This window comes from Canis lupus, chromosome 18, assembly GCF_011100685.1.
Source record: "Canis lupus familiaris isolate Mischka breed German Shepherd chromosome 18, alternate assembly UU_Cfam_GSD_1.0, whole genome shotgun sequence".
Lineage (NCBI taxonomy): Eukaryota > Metazoa > Chordata > Mammalia > Carnivora > Canidae > Canis > Canis lupus.
Genome location: NC_049239.1, coordinates 33,132,880 through 33,145,153, shown reverse-complemented (window position 1 = coordinate 33,145,153; position 12,274 = coordinate 33,132,880). Strand labels below are relative to the sequence as shown.

The 12,274-nt window shown below is 47.2% G+C and overlaps 1 protein-coding gene across 1 annotated transcript in view; it reads left to right on the top strand.

The window, feature by feature from the left end:
* CD44 (CD44 molecule) overlaps positions 1-9,871 on the top strand; it is an 88,351-nt gene extending 78,480 nt beyond the window's left edge. The window contains 2 exon segments of the mRNA NM_001197022.1: positions 1,877-1,955; positions 9,178-9,871. Of these exon segments, the coding sequence (NP_001183951.1) occupies positions 1,877-1,955; positions 9,178-9,382 (284 nt within the window). The 3' untranslated portion in view covers positions 9,383-9,871.
* The last annotated feature ends 2,403 nt before the right edge of the window (positions 9,872-12,274 follow it).

Sequence of the window (12,274 nt, the reverse complement as noted above, 5' to 3'; positions counted from 1 at the left end):
TTCCGGGTCCCCAAAACTGAATGAGCTAACCTTCAGACCTGTCCCCGGCCTGTCCCAAAGAGGTGGCATGTGAGTCGCTAAAGCTTCCTTCCCATGGCAATGATCTACCACCCAAGGGACTCTGTGCCACACCCCAGGTCCTGCCTCTCTCGGCCCGGTTTCTCCTTTATGTCTGGGCTGGGGGGTGAAGCATACAGCTTTCCTCTCCCATTGCAGGCAGTGAGGAGCTACAAGGGCCGTGTGTGGGGGGTGGCATAAGAACATTCTTCTGGCCCCAAACTACTGTTTCTCAAGTGACAGTCTTTACGGATCCAGACAGAGGAAGGTGTCTGAATGAGTCCCAGCGCGCGGTCGGAGGGCTGGGCCACCCCGCTCTCCTGAGCACCAAGATTTAAGGCACTCGAGGCAAATTCTTTATTTGACTTGGGCTCAAAACTGAGCATTTCTAAGGAGTGGGATTACAAAGAAGAAAGGGTTTTCCTAGGGTTGTAAATTCTCTTTTCAACTTTACCCCCTCTTCAGAGGCCTCCGAGCTGAGCCTCCCTCGGGGAGAGGGAAGAATGTAGGGGGCACCTCACCCCCTTGCCTCAGCTTGCCTGAGCACAGCTGGAATGGGAGCCAGTGGGAGAGGGGGTGGTGGAGAAGCAATCTGCAATGTTCTTCCCAGCTCCAGTGAGAGCGAACGGGAGAGACCAGAGCAAAGGATAAAATGGGTCCACCTGCCTCCACCTCCCTCCCCGAACTCACCTAACCAGGTGGAGGCCAGGCAAATGCGGTCCTGAGCAGGACAGGGGAGGAAACCCAAGACTCCCAAAGGGGAAAGGACAATCAGTGCCTCCCTATCCTTCTTGGTGCTTGAGCTCCAGCTCATTGCACAGATAGACAACCCAGCTGGCAAGAGAATCCATCCACGTTGCCAAGTCATATTTTCATCCTCTTACAGCTTGATTGTAAAACCTGTGTCTAACATGTCAGCAGCCCACAAGTGATACACGATAATTGGAGACATTTGAGAGAATGCAAACCAAAGGACCAAAGTGTAAATCATTTATTAGCTGCCTCGCCGTCCCGAAATGCCATGGTTACCATTTTCATAGGTGTCCTTCCCACCATTTTAAAATGTAACTTACATACAAAAATGGAAGTAGGCCGCACATGCTGTTTAGGAAACCACCACCCCTCCCAGCTGGTTGCCCACAGCTTCGAACATCAGTAGATCTTCTCCTGCTCTCGCAGTGCAGAATAGGGTGGGTGTACCCTAATTTGTGGAACTGATCCCTTCCTCCCGTATGAGGTTGTTTCCAACTTTTACTATGATAAATAGCGCGGCAATGAACGTCTTCGTAACAAATTCTGAGGTCTTATAAATTCCCAAAAGCGGGATTCAAAAGGATGCACATTTCGAAGGAGTTTTGCCAAATGACCCCCCACACACCCAGCTGAACATGCAAAAAGCTCAGCCCTCCATGGGGGTGTCCTCTTCCCACCCATTGTGCATGGCCCCCATTTGAGTTTCTTAATAAAACACAAGGTGGGTGCTCTTATATAGGAGAGGCATGTTCCTTTTGAGGGAAACATAAATTCCCTTTAGTCTCCCTAATAATATTGCGCCAAAGGCAGTTACAAGTTTCTACAGGTCATTCCACGCTTTTTTGGAGACATGCTTCTCCTGGAGGAACTTGAAAATCCTGACTAGTGATAAGAGTTTAAAACAAGAGGCCTGTTGGGCAGACACCTAGAGCAGAGTTGTTCTAGCATTTTCTGCTGGTCGGCAGGGCCACTTGGCCAGACCCATCTGTAGTACATAAAGTACATTTCTGTTTTTACAAAGTGTATTTCCCAAGCTCACAGGTGTCTTTTGGTTCCCTCTCACCAGAATGGCTCATCATCTTGGCCTCGCTCCTGGCCTTGGCTTTGATTCTTGCCGTTTGCATCGCTGTCAATAGTCGAAGAAGGTAAGGGGGTGCGCTCGGGGCCTTCGCTTTGGAAGGACGTCACTTCTATGTGGGCTCCATGGACCTGCTACTCAGAGTGCAGCCCTGGCACCAGCAGCCCCAACACCCTGGAAACTTGTTAAAAATGCAGAATCTCAGGCCCTACCCGGATATCTTATGTCAGAGTCTGTGTTTTGATGAGATCCCGGGGACTTGTGAGCATGGTACAGTTTAAGAAGCCCTGCTCTGGCACCTTCTTTAGATAAAAGAGACATTGTGATTATTTGGACCATCACTTTTAAATAGTGTTGAATCTTTGGAGGTTCTTAATTTTTTCAGAGTTAAGCCCATGGAGATGCTATCTGCTGAAAGTTATAAAATATCTCACTGGGGATGGGGGGCACCTGGGTGGCTCAGTGGTTGAGCATCTGCCTTTGGCTCAGGTTGTGACTCCGGGGTCCTGGGATCAAGTCCCACATCAGGCCCCCCTGCAGGGAGCTTGCTTCTCCCTCTGCCTGTGTCTCTGCCGCTCTCTGTGTGTCTCTCAGGAATAAATAAAATATTAAAAAAATATATATATATATCACTGGGAAGGCACAAAAGTATGCACTCCTTCATTGACTGATTAAACAATATTTAGTAAGTGCATTCACAATGTGCAAAAACACCATATAAAGATCTAGGCATTGGTCATCTCCTTTAGCCTGTCTGTGGCCCATGGAACCTTGTAGAACGCTTACCCGAAATAGGTGTTGGGTATCTGTGGTTTTTTATTGTTTGTTTGTTTGTTTGTTTGTTTTTTGCAATGATACTAATTTATATTTTCTGGAAACTGTAGTTGAAAGGATTCAGGTTGTTGCTTAGGAAGAGCTCCCCAACAGTAAGGTCTATGAAATGATGAAGAACTTTCCTTAGAAGTGTCTGACTAAAGACAGTCCAACCGGGCATGGGATGTCTTCATATCCTCAGAGGTCCCTCTCTCTCCTCACCTCAACCACGGCCTGTCATGTTGGAAATTATTTAAATAGTACTGGGCCTGACTGAGCCAGTGACCAGGCTCCAGATGTAACGCCACCTAAGTGAAATAAGAGAAAACCTCATTCTAGCAACTGAGGACGTGAATTTTGACAGGGCATTCCAAAGGGTGAGTCTAAGTTTCCTGTTCGAGATGCTCTAAAGGTACACTGCTTTCCTCTGAGCGTATGCAGAGGAACATTCAACCTTTTATAAATGTCCCTGGAACTTGCTTCCTACAAGGCAAAAGAATCCTACTTCCAAGTAGGGCTCTCTTTATTGTATCACTAGATCATCTAACATGCCAGAAGGGGCCCCTCGGTTGGGGAGAGGACCCAGAGAACATGCTAGAATCCTTCTTGTTGGCTTTTGGACATCACCGGCTAATTCTCAGGCCATGTGTCACGCATCTGCAGGATCTCTGATTATCCGAGGACATCAGATAGTGTCACTTAACCCTGGTGCAAGTTAGGGCTACACCAAAGTCAAATAGCTGTTGCTATCTATACCTATGAGAGAATAATAAAAAAATCACTCATGATAGCCAACTGTATGAGGAACGAAAATTAGGAAAAGAAATCTGAAAGACCTCCTAGAAGGCTCCTGTGACGGAATGGAAAGAGCTTTTTGTTTGGCTGATTTAGATAATGTGGCTTGAGGGAGCCCTTACAAAGAGTCTTTATACTTTCCCCCAGCCTTCTGGTCTTCTCTTAGGTTACTTTTGCTCAATGACAGATGAATTTCCAGTTGTTGGAAATGAGTCCTTTTGTTCCAGGGCCTAGACTGCACCCCTTCTGCTCGCCTATCCAGTCCATAAGCTTTGCACACGTCGTCATAGAAACATTGGCCCCAGATGCCGACCATGGGGGCGATTCCTCCGGGAAGCATCTCAGCTGTCCCCGAGAGCAGCTGGAGTCTGCACAGCGGGGCTTGTTTTCAGCACCCCCACCCCGGTCGCCCTCCACCCTGCCAGCCCGGGGCTGCACACCCTCAGCCCAAGACCAGTGGTCACCCTGGCGACAAGCAAACAGGGACACGCGAGATCCGACACAGTGAGGATCTCACCAGGAGAGTAGCTGCTCGGACGCCCTGAGTGACCACTTGCTGGTTTGATAATCGAAAACACATTTGCCACGCAGCTGAGGGGTGGCTAAGGGCGGCTCGGGCCTCTCGGCACCTGCTGCGTTTCCGAGGCCGCAAGCCCATTTCTAATCCTCTTGAAAGGCTGGGGCCTTTTCCGCTGCAAATATGACATTTTAGAGAGATCCAGCATCCTATTTTCATGAAAGAAAGTTTGGTGGAAAATGAGGCTCTATGGCCAGCTTCCGTTTATTCAGCAAACATCTTTTCAGTGAGCTCCTGTGATCGCAGCGGGCGAGGGAGAAGAGATTAAAAATGGGAAGGGTGCCAGCCCGGCCCAGAGGGACCTGGAGGGGCAGCAGCAGCACTGACCGGTTGGATCGGAGTCTGCAGATGTTTATTGATGAGATACTCTGGGCCGGGTACTGGTGTAGGAACTTAGGTTAGAAGATAAGAGTGGGTGGGTGAGGGGGCCGCCTGGGTGGCTCCATTGATTAAGCTCAGGTCATGATCCCAGGGTCTGGGATTGAGCTCCACTTCAGGCTCCCTGCTCAGTGGGGAGTCTGCTTCTCTCTCCCTCTGCTGCTCCTCCCCACTTGTGTTCTCTCTCTCTCTCAAATAAATAACTAAAATCTTTTACAAAACAAAACCAGGGGCACCCTGGGTGGCTCAGCAGTTTAGCGCCTACCTTTGGCTCAGGGCGTGATCCTGGGGTCCCGGGATCAAGTCCCACATCGGGCTCCCTGCATGGAGCCTGCTTCTTCCTCTGCCTCTCTCTCTCTCTCTCTCTCTCTCTCTGTGTGTGTGTGTGTGTGTGTGTTTCTCATGAATAGATAAATAAAATCCTTTTTTTTTTTTTTAAAGATTTTTTATTTATTTATTCATGATAGAGAGAGAGAGGCGGGGGGCGGGCAGAGACACAGGCAGAGAGAGAAGCAGGCTCCATGCACCGGAAGCCCGACGTGGGATCCGATCCCAGGTCTCCAGGATCGCGCCCTGGGCCAAAGGCAGGCGCCAAACCGCTGCGCCACCCAGGGATCCCTAGATAAATAAAATCTTAAAAAAAAAAAAGGTGAAAGTGGAGAAGCAGCCACTGAAATGCTGTGCGAGGCCTGACCACAGGCTTCCAGGACAAAGTGATGAGTTGTGCATCGTAAAGATGCTGATTTAGGGGTCCTGCTATTTCTTTAGGTTTTCCCATCCCTGGGATACCCCACACCATCTTTCCTTGATATTCATAACCAGGGTCCTTGAATTTCAGCTTTCCAATGGAAATCCTACTTCCTTCCATTTCCTTAAGAGCAGACAGTTGTCTTAGGAGTCAGTTGAGTTGGTAGGTATCGGATGAGGCCCAAGAGGTGCCTTTCCCCTAAGGAATTGATCTGATTCTATGAAAAGGAGAAAAAAAAATGTGAGGACCTTACGAGGGGAGGTTTCACAAGACAGGAATGATTCAGGGATGTCACTATATTGGTTGTACAGAAAAGGCTTTCACCAGGGCTTAATGGGAATGGGAATAATCATCCTTTCTGTGCACCCTGGAGGGCCTTCATTCCCTCCCCTGCTCTGCAGGTCCCCTCTGTAAAACTCCATGGTTTGGAAATGCCATCCTTCTCCTAAGCATCAGCCAGGCTTATCGCAGTCTGTCTTCAGCCAGCCTTGTTCCGTCCTCTGGAACAGAGCTGTCCAATAGAACTTTCGGCGACAATGGAAAGGTTTTTACGTCTGCACCAGCACACAACCACTAACCACTTGTGGCTCCTAAGCCCTTGAAATGTGGCTGAGTCTGAGTGAAGAGGTGAATTTTGAACCTCGTTCACTTTTCACTGGCTTGCATTTCAATAGCCACCTGGGGCCGGTGGCTCCCACGTTGGGTGGCACAGCTCTGACCCAATGCAACATAAATTTCTCTAAAGATCTTTAGGGATTGTCAGGCAGAAAAGACATAAAGAGTGGTTGTTAAGTTACTCCCCCAAATTTTCCGAGATAAATTCCTCCATGCCCTGAACGTGTGTTACCTGGTTTCTCACCCACCCCGCCTGCCCACCCTCTCCTGGTGAGACTCCAGGATGGCTCCCTCCCACATCACATGGTCACTGCTCGGCTGATGGATGCCTGAGATTTGAGGAGACAAGGGGCGAAGAGGGGATGCAGTTTGGTAGAGATCTCTGACCTTTGGAGTCAGAGAGTCTAAGTTGCAGATACCCCATTTATTGCCCTAACCAGCCGCGTGGCCTCAGACGATCCCTTTCACTTCCTGGACTCAGTCTCTGTTTTATATAATGAAGAGGTTGGCTAGGCGACGTCTGAAGTCCCCTCAGCTCTGGTGTTCTTTCTGAAAATCCTATAACTAAGGAGAATGGAAAAATGAGAACTTGTCTTTTAAAAGTACTCATGAATGCATCTGAGGTGGTGACCCCATGGAGATTCGGGGAGAATGGTGCTCTCAGAGAGGCATGGGGGCTCCACATCCCTTCCTCGTACCTCGCCCCATGTATCTCTTCCATCTGGCTGTTCCTGGGTTATGTCCTTTTGTAATAAACTGGTGATGTCGTGAGTTAAAAGAGAAAAGGACTCATTAAGGCCCTGGAGCAACACATACTGGGCTGGTTATTTGTGAGAATCATCCTGTCCCCCTGAAGGAACTCAGATAACAGAGACACATGAATCCAAAGGGAAACGGGGGCAGGACAAACCCAACCAGGGCATTTCTGAGCGCTGCGGGTTCCCTGTCACCCACTTTTAAAATCAGCTCTGTTGAGCCTAAAGAGCACGAATCCCCCACCCCACCCACCCAGGCACCAACATTTTATTTTTATGATTGTTAGTGTCTTTTCTACAATATGTCATTCGACTTCTAAACTACCCTCAGGTCAGCAAATGGGAATTGCTTTAATAAGATATTTTCCCTCCAAAGAACACCTGAGATACCGTTTGAGAATTTGAACTAAAACGAGCAGACTTCCACCTTCGGCCTCCTGGGCCATCTTCATGGTAAATATAACGACTGCGTGGAGGCAGCCAGGGCAAACCAGCAAAAGCCAAACTCATATGGCTCTGGTTCTATGAACAACTACACGCTTTTTGAACATTTACTGCGTTCCAGATTCTGTCCCAAGTGCTCCTCCAAGGCCTTGGCTTCCCCACCCCATTTAGTAAGAGCAATAATAACAATAATAGACTCCCGTATCAGTGCTGGGCTTTGTTTCAAGGGCATCCCACAATCCAGTGAGGTTGGTGCTCTTCCTGGCCCCATATTATGGATAAGAAAACTGAGAGCCAGAGAGGTCAAATGAGTTGGTCCAGGCCCCACAGCGATAAGGCCTCAAAACCAAGCCTTCCCAGCCCCTACTCTGCACGGACTGTGCCCATAGTCCCAGCCCCGCAGATGTGCCCCAGAGGTCAAGCAGCCTTCCCTCCACCCCTCATCGAGCATCATGCCAGAGGAGACAGGATCTACCTCCTGTCGAGGAGGTATAATTTCTGTTTCCCCAAATAAGAGATTAAAGTTTATGGCCTTGGCAGTTCTAGAGGGAATGGCCCCTAATCATGAATAATAGAGTCTTTGTCTCTCTGAGTCCAAATATCCAGCGGCAAAGTGAACGATTCCGACTTCATGCTGTTTCCAGATCTCCAGATGGTTGGCAGCGTGAATAGAGCTGGGCAGAGTCCTGGCATCTGCTCAGAGAGGCGGAGATTTGAATATTGACTCCGTCTTCCTAGCTCTGTGACCCCAAGCTACTTATTAAACATTCCTGGACCTCAGTTTCCACTACTGTGTAACTAGAGTAACAGCTGCATCATGGGATTATTGTGAGGCTTTCATGAAGTTGTATTTAATATGTCTGGCTTTGGGGAGGTGTCCAGTAAATGCCAGCCCATTTCCCCTCGTCCCCACCTTACTCGATGCCACGAGGCTCTGCAGCTTGGCTTCCATCTGACTTCTAGACGTGTGGCCGTGCCCATGTGACAGGATAGAGGAAACGTTGCAACAGGCTGGGGGTGGGGGGTGAGGCAATGCCCCAACAGCACTAAGACTTGGGGACGCGATCAAGGTCATGGGCTTCCATAGGAGACCTTCTGCATGCGCGCCTTGAGCAGGGTCCTGAGAAGCCTTGTGGGCACGGCGAATGCCTTTCCTTAGGGAGTGAAACCCCCCCGTCTATGCGAGTTACCCAGTGTTAGCCTATGAAAATCAGTATGGCCCCACTCTTCTAGAATAATATGAATAGGGTTTCCTTTTTCTCAAGCCATCCAGTAATAACCTCGATAAGGCCACCAAAGGGTCCACTGGGAGAGGAAGTTATGGGGCTTGGTTGAATTACACAAATCAGAATGATTTATAGTCATCATATCATATTCATCGTTTATCCAAGTCTGCGGGAACTGCTAATGTGTCTAAAAAAGGCAAACATTGCCATTGCACAGGATGGGGAAGGAGAATTAGAACTTAGGAATCAGACATGGAAGGGCTTGAATCCCGATTCTTTTATTGCTTGCTGAATAACTGGGATAACTGAATTCTTGGAGCATAAGGATCTCTTCACCGGCCATAGGGGGACAGTACTAGCCCTGGCTTCCCAGAGTTGTGACCACGGATTCCCCAAATCCAGTGTGCAACCGAAACCCCTTGGGGACTTATTCAAACCACAGATATTAAACCCACTTCTAGGCTTCTCCGCCTTAGTACATGTGGGGTCAGGCTGAGAAGTGTGCATTTCTAATAAGTTCACCAGTGATGCTTCTGTTGCTGGTTCAGGGACACACTCTGAGAAGCACGGATGAGTTACAGTCAGTCAGGTGAAACATGCTCAGGCTGGCCATGGAGAATGTCCCTGATGGGGCCCCTGGTGGCTCAGCGGTTGAGCATCTGCCTTCGGCTGAGGGCGTGATCCTGGGGTCCCGGGATCAAGTCCCATGTCAGGCTCCCTGCATGGAGCCTGCTTCTCCCTCTGCCTGTGTCTCTGCCTCTCTCTCTCTCTCTCTCTCTGTGTGTGTGTGTCTCCCCCTGTGTCTCTCATGAATAAATAAATAAAATCTTAAAAAAAAAAGAAAACACTGTCGTGATGATGCTGATGGTGGTGACGACAGTGATGATGGTTTGAGTTATCAGGGCACCTTCTCATGTGACTTTTTTTTGAATCATTAGGTGTGGGCAGAAGAAAAAGCTGGTTATCAACAATGGCAATGGAGCAGTGGGGGACAGGAAGCCAAGTGGGATCAACGGAGAGGCCAGCAAGTCTCAGGAGATGGTGCACTTGGTAAACAAGGAACCCTCAGAGACCCCCGATCAGTATACGACAGCCGACGAGACACGGAACCTGCAGAACGTGGATATGAAGATTGGGGTGTAACCCCCACACTTGGTGACCTTGGAGAGAAATGGCAGTTGGAGACAGAATCATGGCAAGGAGCTGGGACACTTCACAGATGCAATGTGCTACTGATTGTTTCATTATTGGGGATCTTTTTTTAGTATAACGTTTTCTACTTCTTTTTTTGTTTGTTTGTTTGTTTGGTTTTTTTTTTTTTTTTTGCATTTTGTTTTTTAAAGTCAGGTCCAATTTATAAAAACAGCATTGCTTTCTGAAATGAGGGCCCAATGGATAATCCACAAGAATTTGACTGTTCCAGTTCCCATCTAAAAGCCTCCACCCCCTAGGATGTGCTATGGACGGCTTCTAACAGAAGGCACATATACATCTTCTTGATCCCCCACCTTCCCTCCCTTCCCCCTCTCAGGCAACAACCACCTGCTAAGAACATCCCCCAGGGCTAAAAGGGATTGGTCCCTTGGGAGGATATTTAAAAGGTACCACATGCCCCCTGCCCCTCCTGCAGCCCAATCCCTGGGCATTTCTTTCCAGTGGGGTAGGGGGTCGGAATGTACTGGTTACACATCCGCTTCTACAGACCATCTGGAAATTTTTCAGATGCTTCTGGGAAATACCCAAAAGGTGAAGCTATTTATCTGTAGGATGCTATTTATCTGTTTTTTTGAAATATTAAACCCTGGAGGTCCTTTGATCGATATGATTTTTTTTTTTTTTTTGGTTACTTTGTCAGAGGCATAAAGGGTTTAAGCTGATTCATAATAAACATCTGTACTTTTTCCAACTTAACCCTTTGTGCTGTGATCCTTCAGCAAGGTCTGGTCCCCAGAAACTCATCAGGAAGTTGTGAGAAGGTCCTCCTTGAAAGTCTTCATCTCAGAGCCACTAAGCCCCCAGTCGGGCTCACTCAACCAAATCTCAAAGAAAATCAAGGAAGACAGTGCTATTTTATCTCTGGGGCTCCAAAGACTTTCTCCTGTCTTAGCACCAGAATTGCAAGGGGAGGAGCCTCAACTGCTTTTATGTGTTAATGGCCACCAGTGCTCTGCCCTGAAAGGCTAGGAAAAGTCACATTACATTGCATGACCTAACCTTTCGTGGCACAGATAGATACCAGTTCATAGATGCTGACCCTGTGAAATGATGTCCAAAAACAATATGAAAGTACCTTTTGAGTTCTTGTAATAAAAAGAAAAGCCAATGGAGATGAAAGAGAGCATAGATAGTAGCCAACTGATTCCCACAGGTTGGGGAAGAGAGGAGGCTGTGTAGATCCTGTTTGAGTATTTTTATGGCTGTATTTGTTTATACGTTAACAAGCCAGCTGTCTGTTCCCCATGCAGTTGTTACTCTGAATAGGTGAAGTGCCTGGGAAGTCCCTCAGAAGGTTACAGGCCTTCCCACCATTGGAATCTTAGCACCAGATAGGCAGGTTTATGACCAAATAAGAGAATAATAGCTTTATCCCTTGCTTGGCAAGTCCTCAGACTCCTCTAAAACGAGCCCTCCTTCCTTATGCCCCCGTAAAAGGTCATCTGTTGCCTAAACCGATAGCTTTAACTGCTGATGTTGCTAGGACTAGAGAGAGAGAAGAAGGGAGGAGAAGGAGGAGGAAAAGAAAAAGAGGAAAGAGGAGGTAGGAGGAGGAGGAGGAAAAGAAGAAAATAGGTCCCACATAGGGCTGGGCTTATACATGGGGTAATTATGAAGGATCTGTTTTTAAAAGAGATGCCCACTTTCTGCACTCATTTCCAACTTCTGTTCTCCCCTATCCACCCTCATAACCTCCTCCCAATCATGATCTTTGAAAATTTCCTTCTCTTCTGTGAACTTCATTGGCCAGTGCCATATCCAGCTGTCTGGTTTTCTTTTTATTTTCAAGATGAAAAAAAGAAATGGACATATAGCCACTCTGTTTTACAGCCACTAGTGTCCAGGTGCTTCCTGCTTTCCAAGAGCTTTCCTGGGTCTGCTGCTGACACGCTCACTCCAGCTCTTTAGCCACTCCTGGATCAGGTTCAGGAGGGCTATGCTAGGCTCTATCTGTCCCCAGATTCTCTTTGGGGTCATGGATAGTCTTACAAATCTCACAGCTAAGGATGGTTTTCCTCTTCTAGACGTTTCCAATAAATAGGCTGAGATAGGTGATTATTTTCTGTTTTATTTTAGAATTTAATATGATCTTTCCTTTTATTATTGTTGTAGTCTCTCACTTGGATATACCTCTGTGTTCTCCAATAGCAATGGGAGAGGCCCAGAGCTTCCATCCCTTGGATGTATGTAATACCCCTATAATATTGTCCAAAGTTCATGGAATAAAATGTATTCTCTCCCATTTGAAATAATGGTGTAATTCCATTAAGCCAAGAGCTTAAGGTGTAATTTTTCCTACAATTGTAAATCTTTTGTGTCTCCTGAGGGCTGCCTTTAAATTAGCATTGGGTGAAAATAAAAGGGGGCAAGAGACACCTTCTTATCCATATTTCATAGATTCTAGCCTGGCAGAATGGATTTTTCCAGCAGAAACTCTCAAAGTTTTATATTGAGACCATGATACCAAGAACTGATTCCATAGCCAATGTTCATTCAATACTGGTACAGCAGAGGAGTGGGAGAAAGGAATCTCTGACTTCTCTAGAAATGTCAAGTGTACTTAAGTAGAAGAATAACATGGCCCATTTGCCTTTATGTAATAGGTATGCCTTTCTATAAATCACTTGTGTTGAGTTTTCAGAGAATAGCTCATTGTTCATGCATGTATAGTGACCATTTTTACTTCAATTTTTCACAGGACACCCTTCCTCTGATTTTTTGTATATTTATTGATGGACCAGTGATAATGAGGAAAGCATGATATGTATATTGCCCAGTTGAAAGCACTTATAGGAAAATACCAAAAGGCTACTATTAAAA